At 43.4% G+C, this 14,764-nt stretch overlaps 1 protein-coding gene across 1 annotated transcript in view; it reads right to left on the bottom strand.

The window, feature by feature from the left end:
- The window catches only part of ganc (glucosidase, alpha; neutral C), a 33,523-nt gene extending 18,759 nt beyond the window's left edge, over positions 1-14,764 (bottom strand). The window contains exons 1-12 of the mRNA XM_063183713.1: positions 14,588-14,764; positions 14,332-14,392; positions 14,142-14,238; positions 12,919-13,046; positions 11,219-11,395; positions 10,584-10,605; positions 10,401-10,464; positions 10,222-10,318; positions 9,746-9,929; positions 8,898-9,042; positions 6,327-6,562; positions 686-818 (exon numbers count right to left, since the gene is read on the bottom strand). Of these exons, the coding sequence (XP_063039783.1) occupies positions 686-818; positions 6,327-6,562; positions 8,898-9,042; positions 9,746-9,929; positions 10,222-10,318; positions 10,401-10,464; positions 10,584-10,605; positions 11,219-11,395; positions 12,919-13,046; positions 14,142-14,238; positions 14,332-14,378 (1,330 nt within the window). The 5' untranslated portion in view covers positions 14,379-14,392; positions 14,588-14,764. The remainder of the gene's footprint in view (positions 1-685; positions 819-6,326; positions 6,563-8,897; positions 9,043-9,745; positions 9,930-10,221; positions 10,319-10,400; positions 10,465-10,583; positions 10,606-11,218; positions 11,396-12,918; positions 13,047-14,141; positions 14,239-14,331; positions 14,393-14,587) is intronic.

Below are 14,764 nucleotides of genomic sequence, written 5' to 3'. Positions count from 1 at the left end.
ACTGGGAGGAATTTGGAAAAGTGGCCCGAAGTGATTTTAATTGTAGGCCTACCCCTCTAGAATGTGTATTTGTGTGTGGAAAGAGTATATTCTCAGTATCTGTGTGTTCATAATGAAGCTGCGTCACAAAAACTCACTGTGCTCCTAAATTTGTATCTGTGCCCCTACATTTTTTCACTTAGGGGCACAGGTGCTCCTAATGAAAAAGCTAAGCGTAGAGCCCTGAATGAGAGCCCCGTTGGCTATCTGGATGATACCTGGTACTAGAGGTACTAACTAGATGATACCTCCTGCCCCAGTCATCATGAAACAAGTAAGTGCATGTGGTCATTATATTCAGGCACACAATAAGCATGCCCCCGGCCTTAAAGTGATACTGTCCCATTTTTGGAAATAAGCTTATTTTACACCTTCCCTTGAGTTAAATAATAGGGTTTTACCGTTCTCCTGTACTTTCAACCGTTTTCTAGTTATGACAGTGCAAATTTTACCTCCAAGTTAACAGTTAACAAATTTGCACTGCCATACCCCGAGAATGGTTGAAAGTACAGGAGAACGGTAGAACCCTATTATTTAACTCAAGGGGAGGTGTAAAATAAGCTTATTTCCAAAAATGGGACAGTATCACTTTAACCTTGATACAAACGAATGCCTGGGAAAGTTACATATATAAAAGGTGGTAGACCTGGCCAGCAATCGCCTTTGTAGTTGCCTCCGCCTTTTCCTGCGGCACACACAAAATGTCCACGATCCCTCGCCTCACAGTAGAACGGCCAATCAGGGTCCACCTTAATATGGGGGTCACTGATGACCACCATCTGAAACAGAAAGAAACAAGTGCAGTCAGAGTCGTGGCAATTGGGCCACTTGGCCAAAGCCACGGGGTGACCTTTCTTAACATCACGTGAAGCACAGGTGGGTCAAAGACGTCCAACATGACACTGTCCTTCAGTGCTAACAGATACTTTTGCTTACTGTAACTGTGAACTGTTACTGTAACTGTTACTGTAACATGACATTTCAAAACAATATTTTGAAAAGTGAATGCATGAAAGCCAAGCCAAACATTTTTTTTTTTTTTTATCTCTTTTTTTGCATTTACAGTAAGCAAAAGTATCCGTTGCACTGAAGGACATGTTGGACGTCTTTGACCCAGATGTGTATGTGTGAGTGTATTTGTCCAAGTCTGTATGTACAGTACTGTACGACTGTGTGTGCGTTTGGCTCCCCCTGCAGCAGATATACACAACAGACACCATCTACTGCATAGCTTATGCATGCAAAGCAACACAGTAAAAAATGCAGTGTATACAGTGTATACAATGTATACAGTGAGGGAACTGGTTTTAGAGGCGTGTGTAGAGGTTTCAGAGGTGTAGAGGTTTCAGAGGTGTGGAGGTTTTGGAGGAGAGGGGGTGTCGTGCCGAAAAGCGAGTCCCTGCCAGAACACGAGTGCCCTCATTGAAACCAATGGAAACCAATGACCAATTTTTCAGATATTTTTTACCCATTTTTGCAGATAAATCCGACACAATTTAAAGGGGTATGCCACTATTTTGGGGCTTAATACAGTTAAAATCGTTGGCCAGGGTTTATATAGGTGGTAAAGTGTCTTATTTTTAATGTAAGCCGTTGTCTTGTTTTAAGACAAGTTAAAAGAGGGAGCATGTCGCTAAGCTAGTGAAAGTCAATGGATCCGTGTAGCATGTAGCAATGCTACATGGATGCATTGACTTTCACTAGCTTAGCGACATACTCCCTCTTTTAACTTGTCTTAAAGCAAGACAACGCTTCACATGAAAAATAAGACACTTTACCACCTTTATAAACCCCAGTCAACGATTTTAACTGTATTAAGCCCCAAAATAGTGGCATACCCCTTTAAGATGGAAAGCCTATCAATAAAGCATCTACATTCCTTCTGGAAGTATTACAAAGAACTGGTTACAATTTCAGTATTATTTCCATAAAAGAATCGAAGAATTGTCATAACAAATGTTAGTTTCATTCAAATTGACAATGTACACCCCCCCCCTCCACACGCCACTCTCACCATCAAGGAAGCTCATGTGACTCATGTGTAAAACATCTAATGGCACAATGGATAGTAACACCATCTTGTCCAGTGTTTTATGAATCTGAATACCTGGAAGCATCCAGTGACTGCTGAGAAAGGTCAGCTGACAACATGGGAAAGACCGTGTGACGGCATGGAGAGACAGCTGACCGGAGGGAATAGACCCCACTGGGGCTGCCATGGGCCAGCTACCCATGGCGGCAGGCTCCGACGCTTATTACAGTCGCTGGAGCCACCCGCCAAATGCTACGAAAAGTAAACAAAGAAACATACCCCTGGAGCCTGCGAGAGCGGGGGCGCAAGATGGCTCAATGACTGATAACACGGCTACAGACCTAGGAATGGAAAGGACTACGAGTATGAATAAGGCGCATGAGGCAACCACAGCAGCAGCAGGACACACACTCCAAGTTTGCACCTGTGGATGGACGAAGATAACATCATTCAGGGGGCTGAGAACCCACCAAGGAAAGAAAGGATGCTTGATAGAGAAGAGACCAGGGCCCTGCATTGACCTGTACTTCTTAAGGAGCAATCAGGCGAGTCAGTCAGGTGAAGCACAGCGACCGGACACAAACCACAGTTCGCAGAGCATCAGCACCCCGGTCACTGAGGAAGATACAAGCATAGAAAGGCTGGTGGAGGAGCCTGCCCAACCACAGAGACCGCCCATGGAGAGGAAGATCAAGGGGCACAAGCCAAGAGTGAAGTGGCCTAAAGCTGCTGGAAAGAGAGAATGGGAAACAGTCAATCAAGACCTGGCTAACATCCTAAGGCAACAAGTGGGAACAGCGGAGAAAAAGCTGGACAACATCGGTGATCTAATCTACCAGTATGGAGTAGAGCGGTTTGGGGTGAAGGAAAGGAGTAGCCACAAAGAAACACCTGCACCAGTCAAATCAAGGAGGCAGCAAGAAATGGATAGACTAGTCAGAGAGAGGCGACAACTTAGAAAGCAGTGGAAAAAGGCATCTGACATTGATAGGGAGGGTCTTGATCTACTACAAGATGACATCAAATGCCGACTGGCAGCCTTGCGGAGAGCAGAGAACTTGAGGAAATATCGAAAAAGAAAGGAACACACAAGAACACGTTTCTATAAAGACCCCTTCAAGTTTGTTAAAGATCTGTTCACCAAGGAGAAAAGTGGAACCCTGAAAACTACAAAACAAGAATTGGAAAAACATTTGGAGATGGTCCACCATGATGACAAAAGGCATGAGCAGCTAACCATCCCACAGGACATCCCACCTCTTCAGGCTCCTGAGTTCCACTTGGAGACTGCCCCTCCAAAGTGGAAGGAAGTGGAGAACATAGTTCAGCGGTCAAGATCAGCATCAGCCCCGGGGCCAAATGGGGTGCCGTATAAGTTCTACAAGAACGCCCCGGATGTTCTCCGCTATCTTTGGGAACTGATGAGGGTAGTGTGGCAGAAAGGGATAATCCCCAAGGCGTGGCGAAGGGCTGGAGGTGTACTCATCCCCAAAGAGAAGGATGCAGCTGACATCAACCAATTCCGTCCCATCTGCCTTCTCAACGTGGAGGGGAAAATCTTTTTCAGTGTCATCGCGCAAAGGCTTTCTACCTACCTGGAGAGGAACAAATACGTAGATACATCCATACAGAAGGCGGGCATTCCAGGGTCCTCTGGTTGCTTGGAACATACCAGTATGATTTGGCAGCAGATCCAAGAGGCGAAGAAGGCAAAACGAGACCTGCACGTCACCTTTCTCGACCTGGCCAATGCATTTGGTTCAGTTCCCCACAATCTTCTCTGGGAATCCTTCAAATTCTTCCATGTCCCACCATCCATCACCACCCTGGTAAAATCCTACTTTGAAGATCTACAGTTGTGCTTCTCCACGCCAGACTTCACAACTTCCTGGCTACGTGTGGAGATCGGCATCATGGCCGGCTGTACAGTCTCACCTCTGGCATTCACAATGGCCATGGAGATCATCATCAGGGCCTCGAGGTGGGTGGTTGGAGGAGAACGAACGAAAAATGGCATTCGTCTACCACCCATCCGAGCTTTCATGGATGACATGACCACACTGACCACCACTGCAGCTTGCACCAGGCGGCTACTTGGCAAGCTGCAGGAAAACATCAAGTGGGCCCGGATGAAATTCAAGCCGAGCAAATCTCGGAGTATCTCCATCGTCAAGGGAGAGCTGAAAAATGTGAGGTTTTGCATTGATGAAGACCCCATACCAACAGTGTCTGAACACCCCATCAAGAGCCTGGGCAGATGGTACAATGCAAGCCTCAAGGACAAGGACCAGGTGAAGCAGATAAGACAGGACCTTAGCAACAACTTGCAAAGCATCAACAGGACACTCCTGCCAGGGAAGCTGAAGCTCTGGTGTTTGCAATTTGGACTTCTCCCCCGGATAATGTGGCCGTTGACCATCTACGACATCCCAATCACAACTGTGGAAAAGATGGAGCAAACTGTGACTGCCTATGTCAAGAAATGGCTTGGAGTTCCCCGCTGTTTGACTAACATTGGTCTCTACGGCAAAGGAGTCCTTCAGCTACCAATTACAAGCCTTGTTGAAGAGTACAAGTGCTCTAAAGTAAGGCTCCTATTGACGCTGAGGGAATCCAGAGACCAGACCATCAGCAAGGCTGCACCGCCACTGTCAACGGGACGGAAATGGACACCATCAGATGCAGCACAGCATGCCATGTCAGCTCTAAGGCATACTGAAATTGTGGGGCATGTCCAGATGGGAAGAGGAGGTTTTGGGCTTGCACCAAGAAAACCATCTTGGAGCAAGGCCTCAACTTCAGAGAGGAGAAGAATGGTGGTAGAAGAGGTGCGCCACCAGGAGGAGGCTGGAAGAAATGCAAAGGCTGTGTCTCTTGCCAAACAGGGACAATGGACCAGATGGGAGGGGCTGGAGAGGAGAGAACTCAGCTGGAGGCAACTTTGGGAAATGGAAGCAAGCACCATAAGCTTTATCATCAGAGCAACATACGATGTGCTACCATCTCAAAAAAACCTCCAGGACTGGTATGGGGAAGATCCAACCTGTTCCCTCTGTCCATCTCCAGCTACCCTTAGGCACATCTTGACCGGGTGTAAAACCAGCCTCACACAGGGGCGCTACACTTGGAGGCACAACCAGGTCCTCAAAAGTTTGGCAGCAGCTCTGGAGACAAAGAGATCCAACATCAACTCCTCACCTAGGGCATCCAACTCCATCAAAGCTCAAACATTCATTCGAGAGGGACAGCCGAAACCCAAACACCCCCCTACCAAGCCAAAACTTGGAAAGTTGGGCATGGCTCAGGATTGGAAGATGCTTGTTGATATTGGACAGCAACTGATCTTCCCACCAGAGATAGCAGCTACAACACTCAGACCAGACTTGGTACTCTGGTCTCCCGCTCTCAAAGCTGTCAACATCATTGAGCTCACAGTCCCGTGGGAGGGGGCAGCAGAGGAAGCCTACGAGCGCAAGAAGCTGCGCTACACAGAGCTGGCGGCTGATGCACAACATCGTGGCTGGAACGCGCAAGTGTACCCAGTGGAAGTAGGATGCCGAGGTTTTGTGGCCGCTTCTACCATCAGGTTTTTAAAGGATGTTGGTATCCAAGGACAGGCACTGCGACAGACAATTAAATCTATGTCTGAAGCAGCTGAAAGAAGCAGCCAGTGGATTTGGATGAAGCGGAAGGACCCCTGCTGGGCTCAAAAAACATCAGGACACACTCACTAGGCTCACTCACCCAACACCCTTTCTCCCAACCAGGAGATGAGGGACCAAGGTATGCGGTCAGTTCCAAGCCTGACTCAGGGGAGTGGACGCCCCTGCCATGCATAGTCCCTTGGACTTGTAATTGGGCATGGGACACAAGCTCGGGCTTGATCACCCCGTAGCTGGCCACCTTTGATGAGGGTGTTTAGTGTTAAAGGGCCGAAACACCCCCTGATTCGAAGGAACACTACTGACGATGTGTCCTAAATTGACAATGTACCCCCCCCCCCCCCCCCCCACACGCCACTCTCACCATCAAGGAAGCTCATGTGACTCATGTGTAAAACATCTAATGGCACAATGGATAGTAACACCATCTTGTCCAGTGTTTTATGAATCAAATAGCTCATATTAAGTGGAGGACGAGTAATGTTTCATAAGCATATTTTTAGTTCATAAATTATGTAATTCATTCTGCAAAAATTAGTATAATTTTCTCTCAAAAAATGTCATTGGTTTCGACAGGGGTCTGCTTGCTGTACCTTCCTCTTCTTCTGAGCTATGTGCAGCTGCAGAGCGACCGGGTCGGGAAAGTGCTCGGAGTCCCAGGTGAAGTAGCGCTTGCCGTCCGTGTGCTCGATGTCCAGCCAGATGACGTCGTAGGGGATGGAGTGGCGGTCGAAGCCGGCGTCCACCGCCTTCACGTCCGCCTCGTCGTCGTAGTTCCAGCGGCACTGGTGGTAGCCCAGGGAGAAAAGCGGGGGAAGTGCCTGGTAACCTGGAGTAGGACAGCCATGTCAACGGAGAAGAATTTGCTGATGATTCCAAAAGTCAAAACAAAGTGTGGAGAGGCAGCCTTTAGCTTCTATGCTTCAAAGCTTTGGAACCAGCTTCCAGATGACGTAAAAAATGCACCCACTATTGATAGCTTTAAATCTAGACTCAAGACAAAGCTGTTCTCAGATGCTTTCCCCTAGCTCAAATTCTTATTTTTTTAATTTTTTTTATGTTTATTCTATTTTTTATTTTATTATTATCATTTTACCTTATGTTTTATCTTAATGTTTTAAATGTTTTTTGACTCTAATATAATTCCTTCTTTCTTCCATGTTTCCTTTCTTTTTTGCATTTCTTAATCTTGTAAAGCACATTGAGTTGCACCTGTGTATGAAATGCGCTATACAAATAAACTTGCCTTGCCTAGCCATGGTCAATATCCAGATGCATTAGAATAGAATAGAATAGAATAGAATAGAATAGAATAGAATAGAATGGAATGGAATGGAATAAAACAGACTTTAGTCAGAGAGAGTAGATAAGAGTATATACTTCAAGAATCTCTGCTTAATTGTCATGCCAGCTATGAAATTCGCCTTTTGTCTCACTGTATAAAAACATGTACGGGCATAAAACTCATTCCATTACACAAAACATAAATACTGTACATACAGTACATAGATCATTTACATCTATCATCTGTCTCTTCTCATATATGCAAGGCATGCACCAGCTCCTGCCCCTTGTCGTTGACTACTGTAGTCTAGCTCAGTGGTTCCCAACCTTTTTCTTTAGGGACCCATGTTTTTACCATTAATGCTTTGATGACCCAACCGTGCCAGCGCCCGCATGAGAGGGAGTCATGTGATATCCTCTGTTTCTTGCAAAAACTCATTTTAGTTTCTTCTTTCTCAATTGGTCAAATATAGAATAAATGTTTTTTACACTTGCATTGTATTGCCTCTATGTATATACATTAGTTAAATAAATTCTTTGTCAGTTATTCAACATGGGTTATATATGGTATTAAAATGAAACCCCTTAAAATCAAGAAGGCTTCGCGACCCTCTGTGGATCTTTGGCGACCCATAGGGTGGGTCCCGACCCATAGGTAGGCAACCATTGGTCTAGCTTTCTCATTGCTTGTTAACCATGGAAATAGAATTTGGTATAAAGAAATTACCAAATGCAATCCGTCACATAGCAATATATTTATGATTAATAAGTGGAAGGACCTGGGAACCTGACATATGGACATAGGGAAATTAGATTCCCCTCCATCATTGCAATGCATTCATAAGTCACTGCGATAGTTTAAAGAAACTCCCGCACACTGACCATTTCGCTGCTCTTTCTTTAATAAGCAACGTTTCGGTACTAGACCTTCATCAGGCAATGAGATTCTAGTATAGTACCGAAACGTCATTTATTAAAGAAAGAACAGCGAAATGGTCAGTGTGCGGGAGTTTCTTTAAACTATTGCTGAGTGACCCATGGTGCCATCTCCGACGCACCTGCCAGCTGAGGTGTGCGAAAAAAGCCGAAGTTTAACATAAGTCACAGCGATAAATTATTAATGAACAAATAGCAAGTCACACTATTAATTGATATTTGACATACTAGTGAACCTTTTATGATTGCTTATGTGAAGTTGATCTGTAAAACACTGCTTCGCACTTGAGGTTTTCACATCAAGTAACAATACTAGGGACATAGCCCCGACAAACATCTGGTATAAGATCATTCATATCCTCGTAAAGTATCGACGTAGTCTATAAGCCGTTACTTTTTTCTCATGCTTTGAACCCTGTGGCTTATACCAATATGTGGCGCATGTATAAATGATGATATGTGACGAGCACAAAGTGAATGGAGTTAGGTCCAGACTAGAGCTCATGTTTTGCAAGTATCCCATGTTGCAATGTGAACACCTGCGCCTTATATAGAGGTGCTGCCTATATACAGAACCTTTAAGAGTTCAGATGCAAAACCCCCTTAGTGCCTTTTCAGAAAATAATCTTAATTCATTTTTATTTAATACAAAGCTTTCAAAATTGTATAGTTTTTATTTTATTTATATAATATAACTATTTATATGTATTATCAAGTACATGAATGTAAACCAAACCAACAACGGGGTTCTCTAAAAATATAGAAGGTCAGGTCTTCAGAAATGGAGTTAGGGGGTTTTGCATCTGAACTCTTCTTTTTTTCTTCTTAGTCTGAGTGGGTATGGCTTATAATGTAGGCCAGAAATGTTGGTGCTTATACTGTATAAAACAACTATACATTATACTTTATTATTATACTGTATGTATAATGAAACAGATTCACACCTGTTAACTGGGCGTACTGACAGAGGACCTGAGCGGGGGCGGGGCCAAGGAGGATGAAGCAGTCAATCACGCCGCTCTCCGACATCCATTGGACGTCTGTCTGGACGGGCATTCTACTCCTCTTGGCTGAGGCCGCCTCCTCTTCCTGACCACAGGGGGGCACAAAACTCAGTCATCACACCGAAACTGCACACAGGGACGCCATTGACATCTACTGTATGTGGGTAATTTTGTAAAGTAGTCTTGGCTATCTAAAAAGATATAGTTAATAAAATGTGTGTTGTTCTACATGTAAAGTAAATAAAGAGTTTTGCCTACTTACACAGATATATGTAATAGAGAGCTTTTACAAAAACAATGATCCTAATAATGCACAGATTTCCAACAAACTAACTAACTAATTAAACTAACTATCATAACACTGCAATGCTACAACATTACACACAAGGCCCTTTGCAATGCATTATTGTGGTCATTGCCAAAGCAGCGAAGATTGGATCTAGCACAGCAATAGTTGATGCAACAGATTGTTTACACTTGTGTTATACCAAATGTATAACATGCCATGTATTAAGAGTTCAAAACATGTACAAAAAACCCCCCCCAAAAAATGCATCACCAAGAGCAGTGTTACCTGGCAGGCTTGTACGAAATTCCGAATTGAATGAATTTGAATTCAAAGTAATGCCATAATACGAACACTAGGTGGTGTCATTACCTTGAATTTCTTTGAATTTAAACTGCACCACCCATTGAGAGTACATAGAACACCACCACCTAGTGTTCATATTATGGCATTACTTTGAATTCAAATTCATTCAATTCGGAATTTCGTACAAGCCTGTTACCTGGCTGTCTTTGGGGCTGTAGGTCACATCTACGAGGGTCTCAGAGGCGTTGAGCCAGAGGAGTCCCATGGTCCTGTCCACCTTATGGGCCAGCAGCAGGGGCACGGACCCATACAGGCCCAGTCGACTGTCCGTACTGTAGCCGAATACATCCAGGTTATACAGCCTGTACGGCTCATCCTCACTGCAGAACAAGCAGAAACACATTGCACACTTTCATTTCTTTTATTGATTGCATAATATATCAAAACAATACAGCAAACAGTACTGTAACATGATCAGTCTAAAAACATGTTCTAAATACATTTTATCCTTTTTAAAAAAAAACTTTTACCATCGTTGTTTTTTTTTAATATTTAATGTTCTGTTTTTCTTTCCTTTATTTACACACTTTCACTGGTCATTTTCTGTGGGCTAAAATATGCAATATATCTTGGCTGGTCTTGAACTTCAATGTCAGTGGTGCTGTATATTACCTGGTGTCTTTAAGGCGGAGTCTGTCAGCATGTTCCGGAATCCCGTACACGTGGTTGAAACCATGGAAACAGAAGTCCACACCCACAGAGGTTGGACCTAGGGTCAGAGGAAACTCACTGCCTTATCAGAAGTGACAGGTTGTAGAAAAAGCTGCAGAAATGTTGCGAAACATACGTACCATTGCATTTCTCGTCTACGAACTGTCCAAAAGTCTCCTTCCAAAGGCCCGATTCATCCCCAGACTAACGTGCACATGAACGTGAAATTAATTGAAATGAATAGAAGAACAATGAAAATGGCAAGACATTTGTTTCAATTGACAAATTCATTTATGGCACAGAAAGTCATAAAAGGCTCTGACCTGATCTAATTTGGAGACATCCCTGTTGAAGTGTACAACAAGATGAGCAGGAGAAGCTTAGGCACATTAACACATAAATAACCACTGTACTTTGCAAGACTATGCTTACACAGGCAGTATGCCAGTGGTTCTTAACCTGGGGTGCGGGCACCCCCTGGGGGTAAGCCAGACATTACAGGGTTAGCTCGGAATGTTGTTTGTGTTGAGGTTGTGACCAAAATTCAGCTTGGGAACATTATAATTAGGCCAAACCTAAACCAAATTAAAACATGTTTTGGTCCCCATTTGAAGTCATGAAGGTTTTCATCAATATCTCAAGCAAAAATCATTGTGATTCATCACTAAAATCCCTTTTTAGTCCTTATACACGTTATATACTGTACACGCAGGGTTGGGGTGCGCGGCTAGTCTTGGGAACAGGTAAGGGGGTGCGCTGAGAAAAAAAAGGTTAAGAACCACTGCAGTATGCCATGCCTTTACTGTAATGACATAGTGTGGTAAACAAACACAGAGACAAAGACAAACATTGTCAACTTCTCTAGAGACTATTCTGTATGATTCATGCCTGCCAATATCAAAAATAAATGGATGGCTATGAATGACCTCTGTAGTTATCGATTTCCCTACAGGCTCACCTTCTTTTATCAAACTTGGACTCAAACAGCAACTGGCCATTGGGATTCAGTGTGGCTAACGTCTCTTTCCCGCACAGAACCTCCAGATGAAACGGAGCCTCATAGATCCGGACCTGGTACTGACCCGCTGCCCAGGTAAGGGTCACAGAACCGGCACTTCTACTCTCCACACGTAACCTGAGCCAAGCAGAGACAAGATGATAGTCATGACAAGAAGAGGAGGAGATTAGAAATGAATGAAGAACATCCTCACATTACTGGAGAGTAAGACGTATAGAGGTAGAAAATAACACTAGAGAGGACACAGCAATTTGCGACAGCACTGGAAAATGGCAGATGGAGCTTCCCAACTTCCGTAGGTAGTGTAGGTATCTTCAGTCAATGCAAGTCAATGGAGAACACGCCCACCCCTGTCAAAAACTTGACTAAAACTGTGTCAATATGAAGTAACACATTAATCAAAGACCAGATTTGAAATGTCAGGCTAAATATCTACTTAAATCATATGAGTCGATAAAATACATTTAAAAATCAAATAATATCTTTCATGAACATAGTTAGCAACACACTTCAACTATTGTCCTTGTATAGTGTGTTGATGGACATTTTCACATGATTAAGCCATTTTTGACAGAGGTGAGTCTCACTCTCCGTTAATTTCCATTTCTCTGATCTACCTACAGATAATGGCCGCTACAGATTGCCGTAAAAAGGGGGGCGGGGTCCTCTCTAGTGTTATTTTCTACCTCTATGGTAAGACGTGTCATTCTGATGTTTCATGTGTACAAGTTACAACTACATCAACTGTAATGTAACTACTACTGTATGCAATCACTGGTATTATACTGTTATGATCAGTGTGATTTGTGATCCAATAAGACTTAAAGTGATACTGTCCCATTTTTGGAAATAGGCTTATTTTACACCTTCCCTTGAGTTAAATGTTTGGCTTTTACCTTTCTCCTATACTTTCAGCTGTTCTCTGGGTATGGCAGTGCAAATTTGAACTCTAAGCTAGCAGTTAACATTGAGTCCTATGAGACCAGCTAGCCGCCAGCTGGTCTCATAGGACTCAATGTTAACTGCTAGCTTGGAGGTAAACTTTGTACTGCTGTACTGAGAGAACGGCAGGAAGTACAGGAGAAAGGTAAAACCCTATTATTTAACTCAAGGGAAGGTGAAAAATAAGCCAAAAATGGGACAGTATCACTTTAATATTACTATAAAGTGTTACCATTGACTACACTGCACGGTATATATTACAAATCTCACTCTGGCTATGGACCTAAGAAAGGCCCAATCCGAGGGCAGGGAGGGTCGTTAAGACTATGACGCGTATTACTCGACAAATGCAAACTCGCTGGTTATTTGAATACAACTGACATGATTGGCTATGGGGCTATGTATATTAGGCCAATAAACAGCCATTGGCAATGGTAAACCACACCTCCCCTCCAAGGAAGAATTCACATTTGTGATATGGGCTGTTTCCCAATGTCCAGTGTTCTACCCTTGCAAGGACATGAAACGCCCAGTGATTGGATACTTTGGTGAACTCCGCAAAGTATCCAATCACTGGCCGTTTCACATCTTAGCGTGGCTAGAACACTGGACATTGGGAAATAACCATGGTGTGAACCAGGCAAGTAGCCTATGTATGGCTGTTTGGTTATCAAATTAAATAATTGAATCGTGCTTACTGTTCATGAACCGGCTCCCCAACCAGGACATCTTTAACTCTGTAGTGAGGCTGGCCAATCTTGAACTCGTCAACGGAGATTCTCAAAGTGTTTTCCCGACAGACCCTCACGTCCAATAGGAAACGCAGCTGTGGGTGACATTCACTGCAATCACTTACAGGCAGTGATTCAAGGTATTCATTCACCTAGAAAGCACTGATGAAATTCAGAACTGTGGTATCACTGACGCGCACACACACTCACACTTTCCTACACGATACTCTGTGAAGCGACCTTGGGTGTTTAAGGCGCTATATATATCTGGCAACACTGAGTACCGGATAATTCAGAGAAAAAAGTCCGCTGCAAGACCAGGATTTCTTTTGCTCCCAATAATTTATTTTTCCGTGACGTTTCGGGTTTTACCCCTTCTTTGACGTCTGAAGAAGGGGTAAAACCCGAAACGTCACGGAAAAATAAAATATTGGAACAAAAGAAATCCTGGTCTTGCAGCGGACTTTTTTCTCTGAATTATCTAGTCACTTGTGGTCCTGCTCCCAGGTCAGACGTTCCTGTGGATGTGCGAGCTTTCCACCATTACTTCAACACTGAGTACCGGGCCGGCCCACTTAAAGCAGTACTTACAGGACATCAGCGTTTATTTGTCTATTTTAAATGATCTGTTTCATTTATCTTATCTCACTGGCACACAAATCGTCAACCTCTCAAGTCACACACAGGGATGAAATATATCACATTCTTAACGAGCCCTGTTATAAATAAGATGTTACCAGAATGGCAATGACCAAGTCATAATAATGTATTACTAAAGGCCTTGTAGACTGTTTTAGGCCCTACTATGGTAGATGTGTTTTTTTCAGTGACTGTTACAGTGTTCCAGTGGAATATGATATCGATGTATTATGAGTGAAGCATTTCATAGTGCAAGCGAGAAACTTCAGAACTCTGCAACTCTGATAAGGACGTCCAGTTAAACATGGCACATGAGACCAGTCGGAGACCAAGAGCCACATTTCATACAAAAAAAGACTGCTGATAAAAAAAGAATGCTGACAAGTGCTAGAAAAAAGGAATGCTGATTAGAAGATATTGACATTCATTGTGGTACAAAAAAAACATGAACAATTTTGATTTTAGGGATTTTAGGGTGGATGGGTAATTCAAGTTCTGATAATAACCCCTACTGTGTCACACTTCAAGGTTGTCTATGAATTGAAATTTACCTCTGTGTCAAACAGCTCCAAGCTGGCCCCTTTCTCTGAGAGCACTAAGCTTTCTAGGGAGGCATGGTACTGTGCTTTGGGCTGTTGTTTGTGCCGCCTGAAATACCAACAAATACAATTCAACATTAGCACAAGCAGATAGCGTTAGTCCTACACTTGCTATATGTTTGTAGTATAACGACACTCCTACCTGTAAAAAGCTACATGTTCACTTTTCTTATACTTCTCCGAGCTCATCGTAAGACAACACGCTGGAAGAAACATAGCATTCAGAATGTAAATTGTTTGCTTGCATATGCCACGTCTAATGCATTGATTAGCCTACATGAAGTGCATTAATTTAGCCAGAATACAATCGAAGTTGCATTTGTTGACAATCTCTGGGGGCTTCAATATATAATGCAATGGTGGCGTCAGATCATATTGCGCATGGCTACAATCCTTACTTTTCCGAAAGTACGAGACAGTGAGCCTTCATATGCAAAAGAACCCTTTCACAGTTTTGACAGAGAATCCATCCTCTTCGTGTCGACAAATAGTTTAGTTTTGCGTATTAGAGACGCATTGAGCTACAGCACTAAGAGCACGTCTGAAAGGCACGGTGGCTGCGTAAATTCATAACG

This window comes from Engraulis encrasicolus, chromosome 19 (genome assembly GCF_034702125.1).
Source record: "Engraulis encrasicolus isolate BLACKSEA-1 chromosome 19, IST_EnEncr_1.0, whole genome shotgun sequence".
In the NCBI taxonomy this organism is placed as follows: Eukaryota; Metazoa; Chordata; class Actinopteri; order Clupeiformes; family Engraulidae; genus Engraulis; species Engraulis encrasicolus.
Note: the sequence above shows the minus strand (reverse complement) of the source record. Positions and strands in the feature narration are given on the sequence as shown.